Source organism: Poecilia reticulata, linkage group LG21, assembly GCF_000633615.1.
Source record: "Poecilia reticulata strain Guanapo linkage group LG21, Guppy_female_1.0+MT, whole genome shotgun sequence".
In the NCBI taxonomy this organism is placed as follows: Eukaryota; Metazoa; Chordata; class Actinopteri; order Cyprinodontiformes; family Poeciliidae; genus Poecilia; species Poecilia reticulata.
The window spans coordinates 15,412,944-15,432,284 of record NC_024351.1 but is presented as its reverse complement, the minus strand read 5'-3'; the positions used below and the strand labels follow the sequence as shown (position 1 = coordinate 15,432,284).

The 19,341-nt window shown below is 39.5% G+C and overlaps 2 protein-coding genes and 1 long non-coding RNA gene across 4 annotated transcripts; 1 reads left to right on the top strand and 2 right to left on the bottom strand.

Moving 5' to 3' along the window:
• The first annotated feature begins 11 nt into the window (after nucleotides 1–11).
• On the top strand, nucleotides 12–3,163 carry LOC108165774 (uncharacterized). The gene is made up of 3 exons (XR_001776107.1): nucleotides 12–97; nucleotides 1,967–2,100; nucleotides 3,019–3,163. It is a non-coding gene; the product is annotated as an uncharacterized LOC108165774 (long non-coding RNA).
• Nucleotides 3,164–3,261: 98 nt separating this feature from the next.
• LOC103457942 (phospholipase B1, membrane-associated) lies at nucleotides 3,262–9,744 on the bottom strand. 2 transcript variants are annotated; one of them, XM_008398430.2, is made up of 16 exons: nucleotides 8,753–9,744; nucleotides 8,453–8,517; nucleotides 7,529–7,619; nucleotides 7,384–7,442; nucleotides 7,167–7,234; nucleotides 7,020–7,063; nucleotides 6,812–6,932; nucleotides 6,633–6,684; nucleotides 6,463–6,543; nucleotides 6,295–6,360; nucleotides 6,104–6,195; nucleotides 4,825–4,906; nucleotides 4,418–4,519; nucleotides 4,057–4,152; nucleotides 3,597–3,668; nucleotides 3,262–3,446 (listed from the first exon to the last, which is right to left on the bottom strand). In XM_008398430.2, exons 1-16 carry the CDS (start codon nucleotides 8,817–8,819, stop codon nucleotides 3,324–3,326), a joined length of 1,281 nt encoding a protein of 426 aa, XP_008396652.1. In that variant the 5' UTR covers nucleotides 8,820–9,744; the 3' UTR covers nucleotides 3,262–3,323. The 2 variants fall into 2 exon arrangements, 1 of the variants encoding a protein (XP_008396652.1); XR_532502.2 differs by having other exon boundaries at nucleotides 3,426–3,446; nucleotides 3,988–4,152.
• Nucleotides 9,745–10,431: 687 nt separating this feature from the next.
• On the bottom strand, nucleotides 10,432–18,938 carry sel1l (SEL1L adaptor subunit of SYVN1 ubiquitin ligase). Its single transcript, XM_008398431.2, has 21 exons — nucleotides 18,372–18,938; nucleotides 18,187–18,224; nucleotides 17,112–17,304; nucleotides 16,243–16,410; nucleotides 15,761–15,866; nucleotides 14,621–14,783; nucleotides 14,463–14,516; nucleotides 14,313–14,372; nucleotides 14,143–14,224; nucleotides 13,886–14,040; nucleotides 13,615–13,671; nucleotides 13,460–13,528; nucleotides 13,155–13,232; nucleotides 12,967–13,029; nucleotides 12,746–12,833; nucleotides 12,511–12,659; nucleotides 12,261–12,426; nucleotides 12,080–12,154; nucleotides 11,411–11,583; nucleotides 11,149–11,277; nucleotides 10,432–10,998 (listed from the first exon to the last, which is right to left on the bottom strand). The coding sequence occupies exons 1-21, from the start codon at nucleotides 18,484–18,486 to the stop codon at nucleotides 10,702–10,704; spliced, it is 2,478 nt and encodes an 825-aa protein (XP_008396653.1). The 5' UTR covers nucleotides 18,487–18,938; the 3' UTR covers nucleotides 10,432–10,701.
• Nucleotides 18,939–19,341: the final 403 nt, after the last annotated feature.

The following is a 19,341-nucleotide window of genomic DNA, read 5'->3' as shown; positions in this document are numbered from 1 at the left end:
CCCCGCAACAGCAGCGCTCTTATACGGCGAGGTGGAGGGAGGAAATGACATCATCTTGGGACAAGAGGCTATCATCGTTCCTCGTGAGCTTACCTCGGTAGGTTTCAGGGCGTGAACAGGTGAGGGTGATATAACCGGCTGCCGTACAGCATTTTTGTTTGATTTTCCACAGATTTTTTTTTTTTTGGGTAAAATGTCTGGAATGAGGAGGTGCATTAGGTTGAACAAATATTTGCAAACACATAAACGGTGGTAAATCATGACGAAAAGTACAATAGTGGATGTTATTTGTCTTCGTGTTGCTTTTAATTCTGTTTATTTGTGGAGGTGATGCGTGTGAACAGCTGACGAGCAAAAGTAGTTCATAGCCTTTGGACTTGTTTTATATCTTCTAATGATATAAACTTAAAGACATTTTATTAAGATTTTCTGAGACAAACCAGAACATAACTGTGACAATTAAATTTGAAAAATGTTACAAAATCTGAAATGTGTGGCGTGTTTGTTTCACTAATGGTCACTGATATCACATAACGTGGTACTGCTGAAGCTCAGTTTAATAGTTTAAACTGAATTTTATTTAGGGTTATTAGAGAAAAATGGCTAAAATGACTTCTTCACTTTAAGTTGCGTCTCCACTTTTAATTACACCATCTTTAATATAACCAGCAGCGGCTGGAGAAATTAGCAATGATCCCTTCTGCAGTCAAATCCTGTTGGTGATATTTGTACCGTGAAGCTTTTTAAAAAGAACTTTGTCACTAGTTTAACTTCTTACATAATTTGAAAGGACATTGTGGGACAATGACAAGCGTCATTTTCAGAGAAGCATCAATCAGAACCTATTCAGGTTGCGATACGTCCAAACAGAGCATGAGCATAATGTTTTGACCATTATGATGGTAATAATCTGCAGGCTGCCTCACAGTCTGCATCCTCACGTGTTACAGCCATTTGTAGAATGATCAATGTAAATCGTGCACATAAAGTGCTTCTTAAAGGTTTTTCGCATCTTGTGATGCTGCAGCTTCAATTTATTTTAAGATGTGTTTTCATTGTGACTTAATGAGAAAATCACACAGAGCAGCTGGGAAGGAAACGGTTTTCTGGCCGAATTATAACCATTATCATTGCATAAGTGCCCCTTGTGTTCCCAAGGAGCAAACACATAAATCATGGAAACAGTTTGCTTGTGAGCTATTGTTATTTTTGGTCAGCGGGAGATTCGTCAAAACTAAATGACAAAGAGAGGCTTTTAGGAGTGGATATTTTCCCCTCAGCACCGTCCGCAGAGATCCCAAAGTTCCCATTGTGCCTGCAGAGCGGCAATAAAGACCCGCCTGCGTCAGAGACGGGTCCATATTGTCCCGCATAAACCGGCAGCGGACCTGTTCAAACATGAAGAGGCTTTCCTTTGAACGGCATCATTATGAAATCTGACGGCCCAGTCTGATTAAAATTCATGCTGATTTTACCTCCACAGGCAATGAAATGAAATGGAAGCGAACGTACATATTCCAGATACAGAACTGATTTGTTTGATACAAAATAACCTTTTTTTTTTGTCCTTTAAAACACATAAAGGAAAAATAAACAAGAACACATTAAAAGGCTGCAGTCGCAGCATGATGTGTCAGACTTGTGTACATTGCAGCAAGTTTCAATAAGCCTCATTAGCTGCTATGCTGTCCAGCTCATCCACTCTGTTGTGCGTTTATTTATTCAAGAGGTAAATGTACTAATTCTGAGAATCCACAATAGCTTCCATCTGTGCTTGTGATTCACAATAAACAAACTAATTGAATACATTCTGTTAACTTTCTGTCCAACCAGACATCAACGCAGCCTGAGTTACACCTGGATCATCCTATGAAAACACAGTTTACGACAACGACTCAAAAGGTTTCATCTTATTTTTGAGGTTTACGTTTGTTTGTTGCTTTTTTTTTTTTGCCTTGTGTTGTAGGAGTTCTCATTGCATGGCAATTTCTGGAGAGAACAGAGAAAGTGGGTCAGCTACAGCCTGAAGATCCATGGAGCAAACATGGAACTAAATCACATGCTGCTCGAAAAGACAAGAGTTGTCTGAAGAGATCTCTGGTGGGTAAAAGAGTGACTGCATTTCCATATTTAAATCAGGTTCCTGCTCAAGTTGCAGGAACCTGAGCAGGTACTGAGAAGTACTTCTGCAGAAGGAAATAATACAAATGTCTGGTTGTTGTTTCAGATTTGTATTTGTAAAAATGGTTGCGAGCCATCTGTAATTTCTTTCCACTTCTACAAATATGCACCTTTATTGCTTCTTTTATGGCATAAAATCCTAATAAAAGCTGACGTTGTAACGTGACAACATGTGAAAAGCTTCAAGGGTGTGGATACTTCTGCACAGTAAGAAGCCAATGCAAGTGCTACAGACAATGTTGTTGTGATATTCCAAAATTATGTTTGGCTGGGTTTCCATGCATGCAGTGTTAAAAATGCATCAACAATTAAAAGGTTTTATCTTTTTTATTATTATTATTGTTAACATTTGTATTAAATAAATATTTCTGAAGGTAGACAATGAACATTTTTTCCTAAAAATAAATACAGAAATGCCAGAGGTCATTGTTAGGAAACAGAAAACATTGCTCATGTGTGTTTGTAGGCTCGGGTAAAACTCTCAACGACTCCATCTCTATCTGCTAAAGATCGGATAATCCTGAGAGATATGACAAATATCTCTCTCTAATCTGTTGTAAAAATATTTACAGCCTTTTAGCAAAAACTGCTCATTTTCCTCAGTGATACATTTAAAGTCACATTCTGGCTCAGTCTTGGCCGGTCAATGACTACATCAATGTAGAAATTGTAAATTAGAACAAGGCAGCAACAGTTTGATATAGTTTTGGTCAGAAGTGCACGTACTCCAGCATGAATGTCCTTACAATCTTGTTGCTTTTCCTTACGTATTTAAAAAAGTGTTCTCGTCAGAGATTTCCCAATTATGTGCGCTCTCTGTGTGTGCTCTCTTTGCAGACGTCAACAAGCTTCTGGTATAATCCAAAAACCAGTTGAAGCTTGTCTCTCGGTTGCATCTGAGTGGTTTTGGAAAAGAGCGGCTGAGATCATCTGTAAGACTAGAGAAAACCCTCAATAAATTGAAATTTGTGCACTTAATCTTTGTTCTTAAACACCACTGAAGATTCACGTTGTAAAATCATCCTAGAATGGTTAAAAATAAAATAAAATAAAACAGTTCGAATGACTCACTAAAAACCCTGAATGATTTTAGCGTTTATTCTCGTGGCAGTAAAGTTCTGACCAGAACTTGAAATCTGCGTTTAAGCCACGTACAGCAGGAGGAGCAGGACGGCGGCTGCCGGTGACGTGGACTTGGAGCGAGGAAGAGACGAACTCGGCATGGGTATGGGTATGAACGGACGGGTGTAGATGTACGGGTGTTCCTGCAGACACATGAATAATGAAAATAGTTAGGTATAATTACAATTAAAATTAAAAAATGCACAGTTTTTCTCTTTGGTTTTTACACTAATTTGCTAATAATTTCCCTGATTCAGTACCAGTTGCTCAGAGAGACTGTTAAAAATACTCACCTTTGGTGGGCAGATGAGCTTGACGCGGTCAGAAAAACTGTTCACAATAATTTTCTTTCCCCCAGGCTGAAACTGTGTGGAGGACACAGAAATACATGGTAACGTGTTTTCAGCTCGGTGTTTACTTTTTCAATAAAAGAAAGAGATTTTTATAAACTATGAACAGCGGTTTGAAGTTTGAAATAACATATCTCTGCAGGAGATGTGCAATTTCGTCCCCAGAGGGAGATGTTAAACGTAGCACAATATAAAATAATCAAGAAAGAGGCCATAAATGATCAATATTTGAACGGCTACTTTTCTAACTTCCCGGAGCAGCCAGCTGTGCTTCAGTGCCAGTGGTAGAACAAATATTAATCTGCAAACACATCTGTTTCTATGGCATTTCTACCTGCTGGAGACGTATCTAAATGCTTGGTTCAAAGAAACAAACATTCAGTCGGGGTGCGTATTAGTTCACCATGTTGTTCCACAGTGCTTTAGCCAGCTCCTCGTGTCCCTTTATGGTGATGTGGAAGCAGTCGTGAGCGAAGAAGTCCGCGTCAATCTTCCCGTTCTGCTCAGAGGGATAAAACATCTACTCTTTAGATTCAGTGACAAAACTCTCTGACTAATCAGAATCACGAGCTTCTATTAGCAAAAGCTCCAGCTGTTTGAGCAGGCATCCTGATGATTCAATCCCCTCGGCGCAAAGTTTTGTGCTGATTCACCTCCTGAAAGCAGATGCTCACATCACAGCAATATGACTAGGTTTTTTTTTTGTTTTGTTTTTGTTTTTTTAGTGTTGTTCGTTTTCACTTTTGCTGTTTGAAGTAGATTACCGGGAAGCGTGGGGGGTCAGCTCGTTTGAGGAAAGGCTGCAGGACAACAGCAAAATCCTGTTTGAAGAAGCGATTGCTGTGCAGCAGCTTCTCAAGTCTCCCCTGCAAAAAAAAAAAAAAAAAAAATGCAGAATTTCAATCATTCAGAAAGTAACTCTTCTGATTTCAAAAACAAGCATCCACCCAAGGTTCTAGGAAAGATCTGCGACTGCATAATAGCACCCATTAGCTTTTGTGCTATTACTTATGAAAGATAAACGCAGGACTCATGAATACCTACTCGATTTGTCATTTATTTCTAATGCTAATCTAAAGTCTGTGTTTCTAATTCAGGGCTAACAAAATTGTAATAAATATCAATGCAAAACAATAATACTGTTTAGCACAGTGAGAGTAATAAGTGGCACCTGAAACTCCAGATTGACCTGAACCAACTTCTCAAGTTCAGGAGAGTCGGCCAGTGGCTCGATCAGACACGGGCAGAAGGACCTGGAACAGACAAAAACTGGGCTAACAAACCAAAACAACACCATAAATATCTACTCGGTAAAAAAAATTATGTTTAGGACACTTCAAAACCTAAATCTTTAGATTTATTAGACACACAAAGAGCAAAGCTTTGCATATTCTGTGTCCAAAGATCATTGAGCATCAACTAAGATGCTCAACTCAGTGAATCGTGCTGTTATTTACTGGTGAGAATCAAATACATTTTGATGTCTGATGAAAGGGAACTTTCATCAGACATAAAGTACCCAGCAGGAGTTTACACTCATCATAGACATTTACAAGCTTAAACATAGTTGTGTAAAGTCTCAGAAAGATTAATAAATCTTGTTATAACAAGGAGAGGTTTGTGCCGCAACCCCACTCACGGATTTATAGCCCTGCATGGAAACAACACGCCGTCTTCTCACTCCCACTCCTGAAGACGACCTTCTCATTCCACCAACTGGACCATTTGCACCCCTTTGTTGATATCTAACAGACACTCTCTGCTCTATTTCACCTTGTTATTAACTATGACGTGCACATAAAAAGAATACAGAATCTAAAGTAAAAATTTCCCTGCTATGTCTGCTGCGTCGTTTTAGCAGGTTGTAGAGAAACCGTGTGGTTTTTCAGTTACAATCCTGAATGAATTTATCACCGGTCTTCATATCATAAGACATAAAGTTAATTTAAAGTTGTTTGCTTGCTAACACAGGGCAGGATTCATACATTTTTTAAGAGTTGAGGTCTAGACCATTCCAGAGGCTTAATGCAAGACAACTTTATCCATCCAAGCAACATTTTACGTGTGTTTGGGATCATTGTCCTGTTATGTCACCAACTATGGCGTTGCTTCAAGAATAAGACCAAAGCTCAGATCGGTAACCTTTGGTTAGGTCATTTAAGAACAGCCCAGAAACCACTGAGACTAAAATTGACCAGTTTCTCCAACATCGCCGCCTTCAAATAAACGACTGAAATGTGCAGCAAATTGCAAAGACTGAGCCGTTTGGCCTCAGCAGCAGCATGATGAATGGTCGGAGTCCAGCTGAGTCTTCCAAAACTACATGTTGCTTACAATCAAATCGCTGGAGCTGCGTCACATATTGTCAGCCCACTCTTGACAAAATAACGATTGAAATAAAAATCACAAAAAGCCCAGAATTGTTACAACGGGGATGACTGCAGGCTCACCGCTGCAGACTGCACCCCGGGGCAGGCTTCCGCACCTCCTTCAAAAAATGCATTGTCCAAATCTGCACCACGTTGACGATCATACGGGGAACCTGAAACACAGCATGGAGACTCACTAGACCCTCACTCCGAAAGAAATGATGGGGCAAATTCAAAATGCATCATGTCCCTCTTTTTCGTTTTGGCTTCACCTCATTCATAAGCATTGTTAGAGAGACGTTCATGAATTTAATGAAGTTATCCGCCGAATGCAAATCCTAGGCAGAAAAAAGGGAGAAATAATTCAGCAAAAAAAAAAAAATGCTTTTACTTTAAACTAAATTCAGCAAACAAGTAATTAAAAAAAAAAAAGCTCTCACCTTATCTTTACAGTAATCACAAATGTCATTCATGCCTATGAGGATGGTCAGAAGCTTCCAGTCTTTGTCAAAGTCAACACCCTAAAGTGGAGCAAAGTGCAATCTAAAACATAAAAGGTCGTCCTAAAGCTTTCTCTCCTTTTTGATGTATTTTTTTGTACCCAAACTACCTCGTGTTTTTTCAAGGCGTCAATTAAGTTTCTTGTCTGATTTGGGAGGTGGCTAGGAAAAAAAATAAAAATAAAAAATCATTTTTCAATACAATTACAGATCTCAGTTCTTTTAAATCACAGAAACTGATGCCTTCACCAAGGCAGACCGGCGTCTGTTAAGAGTGACGAGGTCTTACTAGGCGTTTTCTCCGGACTTGGCCAGATTAAAGCCGGTTTTGCTAATAGGAGCCTCCGCCCCGTGGATGGTCTTCTCAGTAGAAGCGCCGATCAGAGTGGGGTTGAATAATTTGATGATGTCTGAAACGCAAAGTTAGGAATAAGTTAAGAAAATCCGTGGTATCAAACAGATCTGACAAGAGACGATGGTAAGAAACGGCATCTTACTCGCCAGAGTGATGACGTCTTGAAAAGTGCCGTGGCCTCCAATACTTCAGAGGATACAGGTATATTATTAGTACAACAGAAATATGAGGAGTTGATGTGCAGGACCGCAAAAACAAACATATTGTGATTGTGAGGGGTAAATCTCACCTCCACGAGACATGGCGATATTCTACTGGGATTCCAAGCACAGTTGTGGCATTGGCACCTAAGGCTGTCTGAAAAACAAAATGGTAGGTTACCCCAGTGACTTTTATGGACTAATTCATATCTTGACGTTTTGCAAAAGTTTCAGCGTCCATACAAGGCAGGTTTATTTCAGATTTTAGATATACGCTTGTTAGGGCGTCAAAACAAAAGTACCTACAGTCACTGAGTCCCCCAAGGCAGCGATGACTTTTATATCCGCTGCCTTCACCAATTCAACTACGGCGAAAAGTTGAGAAAGAGAGAGAGAGAGAGTCAGTTGAAACTGAGTAGTGAAAGAGGGGTCACCTGGAAAGTGGACACACCTGAAGAGGGGACAGTGGGAGACGGGGTCATGTCAGGACACTGGAACGGAGGATGTTGGAAGTTCCTGGGTCGAGTTTTCTCTGGAAACGTCTGTGAAAGTGAAATAAAACATAGTGGCATACATTCTCTGTCCTCCAGATATATCTTTTAACTCTAAATGCCAGTTTAACTATGTCATCATCATCATCATCATCATCATCATCATCATCATCATCATCATCATCATCATCATCATCATCATCATCATCATCATCATCAATTCAGGAGCTGGCTTTAACTGTCTTTTTGTTGTGCATTCGTCATATTTTATCAGAGCATACTTTTAGGTGCATCTCAGTAAATTAGATCATCAAAAAAACACAAGAAGGGAAACTCAAATATATACATAGAATCACCTACAGTGTGATATACTTCTGCTTATTTCTCAAGGTTAGAGCTAATGAAACCATCTGATTCAGTTTCATAGAAATTCAAATAATATCTAGGACTAATATAAAAAAAGGATTTTTTTTATTACAAACATCAATTTACAGTGCGTCAATGTTCTCTGACGTATGTACTCATTCCCTGCCTTGAGAACCTTTTACATGAATTACTGCATTAAAAGTGTTAGTAAATGGAGTTGATCAGCCTGAGGTACGGCTGAGGTGTTTTGATTTTATAGTAAGCAGTAAAATAAATTTTAGTTATTAGCACCTTTTACTCAGGAAATCACTATGTGCTTCAGGAACCACAAGACATAACTTTAAAATACGGTTAGTTTATAAATCAGTGGGGTACCACTACCAACCTACCACCTGGAATGATTTATAAATAAAAGAAAACAGATGATAAAACCTTTGTTTTCTAATAAGAAGTTACGTTTTTTTGTTCCCAACAGCTTTTTGTTAGCCGGTTTTAAAAGCAGCGGTTAAATGGTGTACCTTATTGAGGTCCTCCTCACTGTAGTGTCGAATCCCCTCATGAAATTCCCCCCACCAGTCGTTACCTTTGAAACAAATTGAAATCCGTCGTCTCTAAAATGTGCACAATGTCTCTCGATGCAGATTTAAAACATTTCAAAAACATCCCCAAAGACATCAGTTAATGAAATCCCACATGTAACTCTTGTGCTTCTTTCTTAACAGACAAAAACAACAAAAAAAAAGTTTAATTTATCTTAAAAAGTTTGCTACAATAGCAACAAAAAAAAAAACTATAGCCCTGCTTGTTCTAGCACTTACCTTTGACAGGGCAGGACAGGAGCGCACATGCCACAACGATCCAAAGCGCCTCCATAGCAGTGGACATGTAGCAGACAATAGGTCACCCCCCACACAGCACAATGTGATGCTCTGTTTTTACAGCTCTGTCACTTTGTGTCAACGACACCAATACAAGCTGAGGGACCAATGAGAAAGTCTGGACCAGAATAATGTATTTATCGATGGTAGGGAATTTTTTTCCTTTTTTTTTATTGAGAGGGAAAGCCTTCATATTTGTGATATAAATCCATCTAGACTGAGATAAAGGCCTTAGAATTATGAAACATTCACTTTTATACTTCCAGTTGTGTCACAGCTGCTTCTAAAAACAACCAAAGAGCTTTAAAAAATTAAAAAAAACAGTTTTTTGGCAATAAGTTCATGTTTTTCGGTGTCTGGAAAAAGAGCCGTTTCAAAAAGCTCTCATTCACTGCGCAGTTACCTAGCAACTCACCTAGCAACCCTACCCATAGATCCATTCTAATCTGTTCTAGGAAGCATAATAGTTTACTTTTAAGAAGACATTTCATCCATTCTTATACGTTTAGTGTGCGTAGACAGTTCTTAACTTGTCCCTTTTCCAATTGCTTAGTAGAAATTTGAGACCAAAACCCGACAGGGATTACGTCAATAACAAACAACAGTTAAATGTCCATAATCTTTTATTAACTCATGTCTAAACCTGTTCTTGTGATGGTAAAAATTTTTTTTTTCCTCCCCAAATGTGACTTGCCCTGCTGGTGAATCCTGTAAACCTTCCTGTCCTCAAACGTGTCACAGCAGCTTTTTTTTTCTCAACATAACACGGGTACAGAAAGTAGGAGGAATATGTTAAAATCTTGTTTGAATGTATAATCTAATTTTTGGTTCATGCTTGACAGAGAGCCGATTTGAAGTGTTGGCTTTAAACACTTGTAAAGAACACAAAAATACAGGAAATTGAATTTAAAAAAAAAATAAAACAGAATATAATTGATAGTTGTAGTTTTTCTCTTATTACTGCCCGAGTAGACATACATGATATAAAATTAAAAAAAAACCCACAATAAATAACAAAAAGACACTAAACTGTAGTTTGGCATGTTTTTGACTTGCCATTTAATAAGAATTTAAAAAACCTATTATTGCATCATTTTTTTAAAGAACAAATATTCTCCCACAAAATGTTTCTAATAGGATCTTATTTTGATGTAAGCTTGTTTTGTTGTTGTTGTTGACCAAATTCAAAATTCTCCTCATTGTTGGAAGCCAAAGAGTCACTCTGGTACTTCAGCTTTTTAAAGACAACTGTCCAACATTCTTCTCGTTTCTCTAAAAATTATAATAATTTAAAAAAAAAAAGCAGACGTGTTTTGTATATTATAGCATAGAAATTAAACCTTTGTGGATTTTGGCAAAAATACTGAAAGAAATTTAACTAGAATCAACTTAAAACTGTTTAAAAAAAATTTGCCTCAACCAAAAAAAATGAAGCAGAATCCTGTCTTTAGCATCTAAAACATTGAATAAGCTTCTTTCACATTACCTTACCCTTTTAATTTTCTATACCTGCTTTTATTTAGGATTGAAGCAGATCGACTCCTGGCGAAAAAAGCATGTGACAAAACAGGGACATGTGAGAAGAAACTAAAGCAGAAATTAGAATCCTTCTAATCAGCCGACTTTAAAATGTTTTTAATCAGAAAACTGCAGCGTATCTCCACGGTGCCTCTTGCAGAATGCCGAGTCACAGGAAAGAAAAAAACAAAACAAAACAAAAGAGTCCTGGGTCCTGTGTTTGTTTCATCACTTCTCTAATGGAGAACTGAACAGTTTCAGCAGCCAATGAGAGTTTTCTAATAACGTGGAGGAGAGCAGGCAGTGGGAGACATGCTCAAAGCAGCAGGTTTTTAATCAGTTCTGCTCTCTTGTCTTTCCCTGGCCTCTCCTCACTGCTGCTGCTCCTCCTGATGAGCCTCGCCTGTGGCGGGCGTCTCCTCCTGGTCCTGAGGCTCTGCCTGAGCTTGTGGTTCCTCCTCTTCCTCCTCTTGCTGCTGCTGCTGAGCGGGTCTGGGAGGGGGCGCTGGGGTGGGAGCCGGGGGGCGGGGCGCCACAATGATTTGATGCTGCCTCTGTCTGTAGGCGATGACCGTGCCCAGCAGCAGGGCGATGACCGTCATGAGGTAGAGGTCCCACTCCGGGCCCAGAAGCTGGTCCAGGTCCACCTGAGCAATCAACTCCTTTAGCTTCCAGAGGTCAAAACCAAAACGGGAGCGGTGGGAGAGACATAATTAAAATCATTTATCTCACAGATTAAGACATAAATAAATAAAAAAAATAGAGAGAGAGAGGTTGAAGAGTCATTGGAGTTAATGTTTCCAGGTTGAAGCACTTACATTAAGGTCCTGCAGGTACTGCAGAGTGTAAATCAGGCCCAGCTTGCACAGGGCCAGGAAAACTGGGACCTGGGCATCAGGACTGGCTTCTGCTGCCATGTCGTAAAAGCGTTTTGCTAAATGGATATCCTGCAGGAGAAAAAAAAAACGTCCAGATTTCTAGTTTAGAAATCACACATTTGGTACCACTGATTTATGAATCTGTAAATATGGATATAAGTAAGTTGCTATTCTAAGTTCATATGTAGCGCAGCAGACGCACCTGTTTGATACCCAGACCTTTCTCATGCATGTATCCCAGGTTGAACATGGCCTGGGCGCCGTTCTGCTGCTCTGATGCGAGCCTGTAGTGAATGACCGCCGTCTCATAATCCACATCCGTTCCATAGCCATAGAAGTGATAGTCGCCCAGTTTAATCCGAGCCACAGTGTAACCTTTAAAAGAAAAGCACATGAGATTTTTTTTCCCCCACCCTAGAGTCAAGAGGAAAACTTCTCATAACATCTGACGTTTGTTCTGATGAACACACGACAGAAAATCTGTTTTTGTTGTCGTTTATTACATTTCTTATTGTTTCTCATTTCTATTTGGACTTATGTTAAGGTCGCTGTAACATAAAACAGCGACTGTTTTATGTTACAGTCTTGTAACAGTTATAAAACATTTGTTCAGACTGATGCATGACTTTATCTTCACAGCGCAAAATCTAAATAAAAATATTTTTTTGGGGGGGGGGAAACTGAGTATTTCATTTCTTAAACATTGTGAATTCAAGCAGAAGTTTTAAAGACAGGAGACAATTAACTACTCTTAAACCTCAGTTTCCTCCGGCACATAATGCAGAATAGCTTGTGTCACAGCATGAGTAAAAAAAAAAGAAAAAAACTCAAAACATAAATTTATGATGCATGAATGAATGAGATAGCCTACCTTGTGCAGCAGCTCTTGTCCAGTGGAGTAAAGCACGAGGATAGGTCTCATTGTCGCTGAAGATTTTTGCACCTTCTGTTTGGTAAAAATCCACACGGCAACAAAGCGTCAACTTTGACCCGCCACCATCAGTTCAAAGGAATAGTCAGGCAATTCCACAAACGCATCTTGGATTTCTTACTCTGGTCCAGAATGAAGGCCACGTTGCTCTGAGCCACTTCGTAGCCCTGCTCTGCCAGCAGCAGATACTGAACCAGCGCGGCGTCCGTCTCTCCCTCTTTGAAGCTGCCGTAGGCCGTCATCAGACGCTCCGACCAGCGGCCGCGCTCACACACGTTCTTAAAAAGCTGACAGCAGGAAGCGCACACACACGTTACATTGAGACCATTTTAATTTCTGCATAAAAATGTGTAATAAGATCAGCAGCTAACCTCCACTGCAGTGTGGCAGGAGCGCATCACGCCGGTGCCGGTGGCGTGCATCTGGGCCAGGTTGTAGAAAGCCAGGATGTGGCCGGCCTGCGAGGCCAGGTTGAAGAATTTCAGCGCTTGTTTGTAATCACGCTTCACACCGATTCCATCTGCAATGAAGACAGACGGACGTATATTGTTAAAAAATAAAATAAAATACAGAAATACCGGTGAAATTGAATTATTTCCATCTTACTGTAATACATGGTTCCCAGCTGGAGTTGTCCATCCACCCAACCCTGCTCTGCTGCCTTCTGGAAGTATTTTAGAGCCAACTCGTAGTTCTGAGGTCAAAGAGAAGAAATAATTAAAGTAGGTGCTGAAAATGTAAAAGCATAATTAAAAAAAAAAAAAAAGAAAACACCACATCAAAAGTCAAGAAATTAATTCAGAAATTTAGTCAAATGCGTTTCTTACCACAGGGACTCCCCTTCCATATAAATAAGCCATCCCCAGTCCGCTCTGGCCCACTGGATTACCCTGAACAATAAAGATGTCAGTTCAAAACAAATATTCAGAACTCCCCATTAGATGTAGCCACTCAAAGCAAGTCAATTAAATATATATGCACTTAAAAAAGTGTGTGGAGGAGAGTTTCACATTACCATATCAGAGGCCTTTTTGAAGTACTGCAGAGCCGTCTCATTGTCCTGAGGGAGAAACTCGCTGCCTTCTGAATACATCTGAGGGGAAAAGATTCAAACAAATAAAATAATAAGACAAAAATTTTTTTTTGATTTATGCATAAATGCCTGTGTCAAAACAGTGGTACAAAACTACTGGCTAACACAGCTCTAGAGTTATTGTCAATATGCACAACAACTTGAGAGAGTGTTCAAGACATTGAAATTAAAAACAGCATAAAGAGGAGATAAACTATCGGTAAATAATTTGACTGAATCTTCCCAACCTTTCCAAGGAAAGCCATGGCATGTGTGTTCCCAGCATTCGCAGCCTGTGTGAAGTAGTCATACGCCCTCTGTTGGTGAGGAGGAAGCAAAGACGTGCTAAACAGAGAAAAACACCTGTACAGAGTCGGACGCGTTATTGGTTGTTTAATGTTACCTGGTGATTCTGCTCCACTCCACGTCCACCATGTAGATGAAGCTGACCTAAACCAACCTGGAAATGCAGATAAAATTTATTATATTTCAAATAATTAAACATGGACGTAATGCCGAGATCAACTTTCTGATTAATACCAACTCCATGATAATTTGCCGTTTGTTTTGTTGTTGTTGTTTTTTTCAGTGCTTTGCTAAAGTTATGTATAACCACCTAAATCGTTTCACATATTTGTGGCTGAAAAGAGCCTCAAAACGTAAGCGAAACACACCTGAGCTTGAACGTCTCCTTTCTCTGCCAAAAACTGGTAGTACTGGATGAGGTCTTCCTCCAGCATCCCACTGGTGGAGCCCGGGTTCTCCACCTCATCCAGTAGCCGGATCCTCTGCACTGCCGAGCCTCCCGTCAGCGACACGTCACTCGCAACTAGGGGAGCCACACACAAGGCCGGAATACAGACAGAGCAGATTTAAAAGACGGTAAGTAAAAGCGCAAAAAGATCAAACAAACTAAAATAAAAATGCTTACCGTGATTTGCCACCACTCTATAATGCGTTAGCGCTGACTCACAGCTCTGGGAAACACCCACACCGGCCCAGTATCTGTAACCCTAATCACAATGTAGAAAGATATTTAATCTATTATGAATATACAAACATGTCCGTTAGCGCAGAAATGGAATGAGCAAGTCAACTCACCATGATCATGTGCGCTATTAGGTTTCCACCCAATGCGCCAAAGGTGTAATAAACTAAAGCCTGAAAGACAAAACATCAGCGTGAAGCGCTGTAATTAACTTGCAGTGACCGGATTTGATGCAAAGCAGAATTGCAGTGTGGAAAAGGCACCTTGGCTTGACTTGAGTTGACTCCGAGTCCTGCTGCATACAGAAAGCCAAGAGCCTGAGGAGAAACGACAGACGGAAAGTTTACGCAAATGCTTGAAGACGGCGGCTCAAAATGCCTCCAAACTTCAGGCGGCATTGGAACTTTGCGAGACGTTTTACCATCTGAGCTTTAGGTGAGCCCTCCACAGCCAGCTTCTCAAACATCTCTCTGGCTTTGGTGATATTTTGGCTCATGTAATCTCCGAACAGCATGGCGTATGCAACCTTCTCCGTGGCCTTCTGGTGGCCTTTCTCCGCTACTTTCAACAGCTTCTCGTACAACCTGAGAGAGAGAGAGAGAGAGAGAGATCAGAGAAGCAGAGGTGATGCAAGTGAAGCGGAACAAATACGGCTTATAAAATGTGTGTGACCAGCAGTGTTATGGCACTCAAAGCAAATAAGGATGTGCAACTTCATATGATTGGTGCCTGGTAATAAAAGAGAAACAGAAAGAGGCTTTCAAACCAAAACCAAAATTTCAAATGACGACAGTCGGGAAGACCCAAAAATATAAACGGTAGTTTCTATAAAGGCCACTACAATTCTAGACTATTTACAAGCCTGTTATTAAAAATGTTTTGACCCATAAAAAAAAAAAAAAAAAAAAAAGGTTTAAGTTGAAATTTAATGTTGAAATTTTTCTTTTTTCCATTCTGGAAAGATCATACATTTGAAGCAGTTATATATATATATAAATAAAATAATGATAAAAAGATGTGGGGTTCTCATTTATTGATGACTTGAGGAGAAAAGTTTAGTGATTGGGTAAAAAAAAAACATTGATTTATTTAGCCACAGTGACAGGAAGCACATGTGGAAGAGCCACAATGAGGCTTTTAATCATGAGAAGTCTAAACTGACAGTCAATCACAGCGGTGATGATATCGCTCTGTGGAGCTGTTGCACCGTCAGTGTTGGGGCAATAATGTACCTGCAAATTATTCAGATTCAACTGATATAAACAGCCAAACACATGCCAGAAGTAGTTATAAATGAATAGATAAAGCAATGAAAACGCATAAACAAGGCTTAAAAGTCAAGTCTGTGGCAGGAAACCCACTTGCAATATTTGCATTGTTGTATGATTAATACATGTTGTAAGCAAAAGGAGTTCAAATAAATTGCTATGACAATATTACAAAGAAATTAACACCAACAATCAAATCCAATGCAACCTAAACTGCAAGTTAATATTGAGCCTGGAGACCAAAAGGCAGCCTCATCAGAACAGAGGAGAAATGCTGAAAGCAATAAACTCACTCTTTCTTCTGAGCCTTCCTGGTGGAACCGTTAAGCATCCGCAGGACTGTCTGATACTGCTCCTCCGCCTCTTCAGCCTGCAGTCTCAGCTCCGCCTGCTCCTCCGCTGAAGATAAGAAGAAGCATAAAGAAATGGGGGGGGGAATTCAGATTTTGTAACACTCACTGACAGGAGAGGGGAGGAGCTAAAGTAAAACTACAACTTGTTCAATCTGATTTCCATCATCCCTGCCAGGTTGTGAACCTGATGGCCTCTCCATTTCACAAACACAAAACTACTTTATTGTTCAAATGCAGTCCTTTGACATTTTGTGCCTCTTTTTTTATGTAATAATACGCTCATTTTTTAATCCAACGGTCTACATTTCTGTCAATAAAATGATACCTGAAAAGGAGTAAAAACATCAAAACTCCTGATTCCTACAACTGGAAACTGCAAATTCGGAGCCGGAGAGACGGCTCAACCACAGCTGAACGCTTACTCTCGCAGAATCCCCATTTCTTTTCTCCGTCGTAGTCGTAGGTTGTGGCGCACCACAGCCGTCCGTCCCCCCGACCGTCAGTGGTGCAGTCAGCGTACTCCTTCCCATGGAAGTAGAACGGGAAGACGCAGGGCTCTCCATGGGCTGTGCCCCCATTCACTACAGGAACTGAAACAACATAATAAAAATGCTTAAAAAAAAAAGAAAAATAATCCTAAATCACAGTGATAATTACAACTAAATCAGATAAATCCTATATATTTTTTTCTATTTAGAATTAAAGGGCTGAGTATATGTAGTATTAATCCATTAATCTCTCCCTTTATATAAAACAACAACCGTAGAGGTGAAAGCAACCCCTGAGTGTAATGACGTAACAGACTCTGCAACAGAAGCCACAGGTGCAAGATGCTGTTAAACTCTCATGGGGTTAAGCCGTTTACCCAAAGTGCTACTGTCCTCAAACCACATGCTGCCTTTCTTAGTGTTGGCAACAGAGAACGCAGGTTAACATGCAGAGACTTACACAAGCTTTTTTTACGAAATGTAAAAAAAAATAAATAAAAAAGAGGAAGTTTATTTTTGAAGGTATGGTCACCGAGAAGTCAGTAAATGCTAATCATTGCTTCTACAAATGTTGAGTATAACTATGAACAAATACACTAAATGATCACTGACATTTGAACACTGACGTAAAATCTCACTTTTCACCTCCAGCTCAGTGCTTTAATCAGCCACAACAATTACATTTTATGTGACAGTGGATACTAATGTGCATTCCATCAATAAGCATTACAGAAATATTGCAATTCATTTTCTTCTTACTGTTATTTAAAACAAAAAAAATAACTGGAGCAAATGTGATTCACCTTCTTTAGGTTTCTCCTCAGGAGGAGGCGGCGGCGGCTGTTCAGGTAGTTCTTCTTTTTCCTCCGTCTCTCGAAGTGACACTTTTTCCTCTTCTGTTTGGGAGCCGTCGACGCGAGGCGCCGCCGAGGCGGCTGCCAGAATCCTTGATACAATGTGGACGTCTTCCTCGTCAGAGTCTGGATCGTGATACGACTGCACAAAGCAAAATTTAAGTTTAACAGAGCTCACCGAAACATAAAGAACTTCAGTGGCGCGTTCAGGCCATGTTCAGTGCTCTTCATTAAAAAAAAAAAATGTAAAAAAAAGAAAGAGGAACTTATCATTTCAAATGTGAAATAACCTCAACATCTACGGCACAAGGCTCCACCCAACTGACTAAATGTGTTCACACAACCAGGCAGTAAATGCATGTTACTTGAAATACAATATCCTCCCAAAATATAATCACCAAGGATATTTCTTTTTACAACTGAGATATTGAATCAATATCTCAGTATATATTGACTGCCAGTCAATATATTGTGCAGCTCTGCTTTTCATCTCAATGATACTTAAAAATCTGACCGAGTATGTGATCTCAAATGCAAAAGCTGATTTTATTTGTTATCGTTTGATTTTAATGTCCAAATTATTTTCATTTTCATGGATAGAAATTCTCACATGGGAATTCTATGGATAGAATTTATTAAAATTAAAAATACAATAATAATAATAATAATAATAACAATAACAATAATAATAATAATGGTGGGAGCTCTTTGAATTGATGCGTTTAAAGGAAAAGGAAGCCAACCAAATATTTGGCTCATTATATCTTCAACTCTGCTGCTAATGTGTATGAAGCTCCAACCCAACAGACGTCAATAGGCATTATTTATATTTTACAACTAGGTTTACGTTTTTTTCAAAGCAACATTTCGGATTTATGTAGTTTTTTGTAACATTAAGGTCACTTGAAGTGAAAGCAAAACAAACTGAGGTCGAAATGGTTTGCACAGGTCACAGTAAATAATTGTGTCCATCATTACGCATTCCTGCTCTGACATGTCTTTCAATCAATATCTCATGACACACCTTTAACTCAGATCCATCGTCTCTGTGTTGATCTTCATCTGAAACACATTAGTAGGGCAGTAGTAAAGACACAGGTTCTCGAAATTGACTGATCAACTTCCTAAACCCAAGATAAAACAGCTGCTTTCAATGGTTCGGAAACGTGCTCTGAACGTCTGCATACAACAAACACAGCCATATCTTACCTGCTGCCAGTCGATCAGCGAAGACGAGAAGGAGAATAGCCACAAAATAAAGCCTTTTAGCCGTCTTCAAACCTCCCTTATAACCCATTGTTGATGTTAATAACGGGCTAACCATCTGCTAGCTGCAGCCGTTGCTATTTCTGTTACCAAACATTCGGACACAGAGAAAACTAGCACAAAATAAAGTTTCACACACAAACCTGGTCGAACGGAGCCCGGATCACTACATATAAACGTGGTTAATTTTAGCTTCCCCAGCTGTCAAACAAGCTAAGAAATTCCAATGCAACAAAACTAGCGAGCTGAGGAGTTCCACTGAAACGACGCAGAGCTAACAGGCTAGTTCTACACAACCGCATACAGACAAAAAAAAGGCCAAATATCAACCTATTACCAAGCTTCCTGATAAAACAGCAAGTACATATGTAGATTTTATAGCAACCGAGTGAAAGACAACGCTTTGAGGTCTGACATTTAGATTTAAACCAGCACTACCTCACTTAGCTAACCATGTTAAGCTCTTACTATAGACCGTTTCCTACTCTGGAATTTCCACCAATCAGAACCCGATTCGAGTGACAGCAGCCAATCAGAGATGGCCAAAAATGTCTCAGCGAATCAGGTGGATACACAATTATCTTTACAGGTGACGGGCTGGTCCACGACACCAAAACATGAAAGAGAGACGACATGAATATGAAAGTTAGAGAAGGTTATTTTGAGTCTTGCTTCATTTCTTTAGCAAATCAACAACAGTGCTAACATTTAAGCTAAACACACTTAAAAGTAATAGAATATCGGTTAGTTGTCCATACACTTTCATATTTAACATAAGATAAGCTACAAATAATCCACATAAGCAGGTTTTCGGAGAAAAACGTACTTTCCTCCTTAATAAAAGTACGTTTTTATATGGCATCTTGAGGTAAGCAATGTTTTAATATTACAATGATAAAATAAAATGTACTTT

Excerpts from the sequence above, each read along its gene's own strand:
- LOC103457942 (XM_008398430.2), bottom strand. The coding sequence starts at position 8,819 with ATGTCCACTGCTATGGAGGCGCTTTGGATCGTTGTGGCATGTGCGCTC. Across the intron at positions 4,520-4,824 it reads AGGTCAATCTGGAGTTTCAG|GGGAGACTTGAGAAGCTGCT; the intron begins GTGCCACTTATT and ends TTTTTTTTGCAG. Across the intron at positions 4,153-4,417 it reads CTGACCCCCCACGCTTCCCG|AACGGGAAGATTGACGCGGA; the intron begins GTAATCTACTTC and ends CCCTCTGAGCAG.
- sel1l (XM_008398431.2), bottom strand. The coding sequence starts at position 18,486 with ATGGTTAGCCCGTTATTAACATCAACAATGGGTTATAAGGGAGGTTTG. Across the intron at positions 14,041-14,142 it reads TAGAGTGGTGGCAAATCACG|TTGCGAGTGACGTGTCGCTG; the intron begins GTAAGCATTTTT and ends TGGCTCCCCTAG. Across the intron at positions 13,672-13,885 it reads AAGGAGACGTTCAAGCTCAG|GTTGGTTTAGGTCAGCTTCA; the intron begins GTGTGTTTCGCT and ends CTGCATTTCCAG.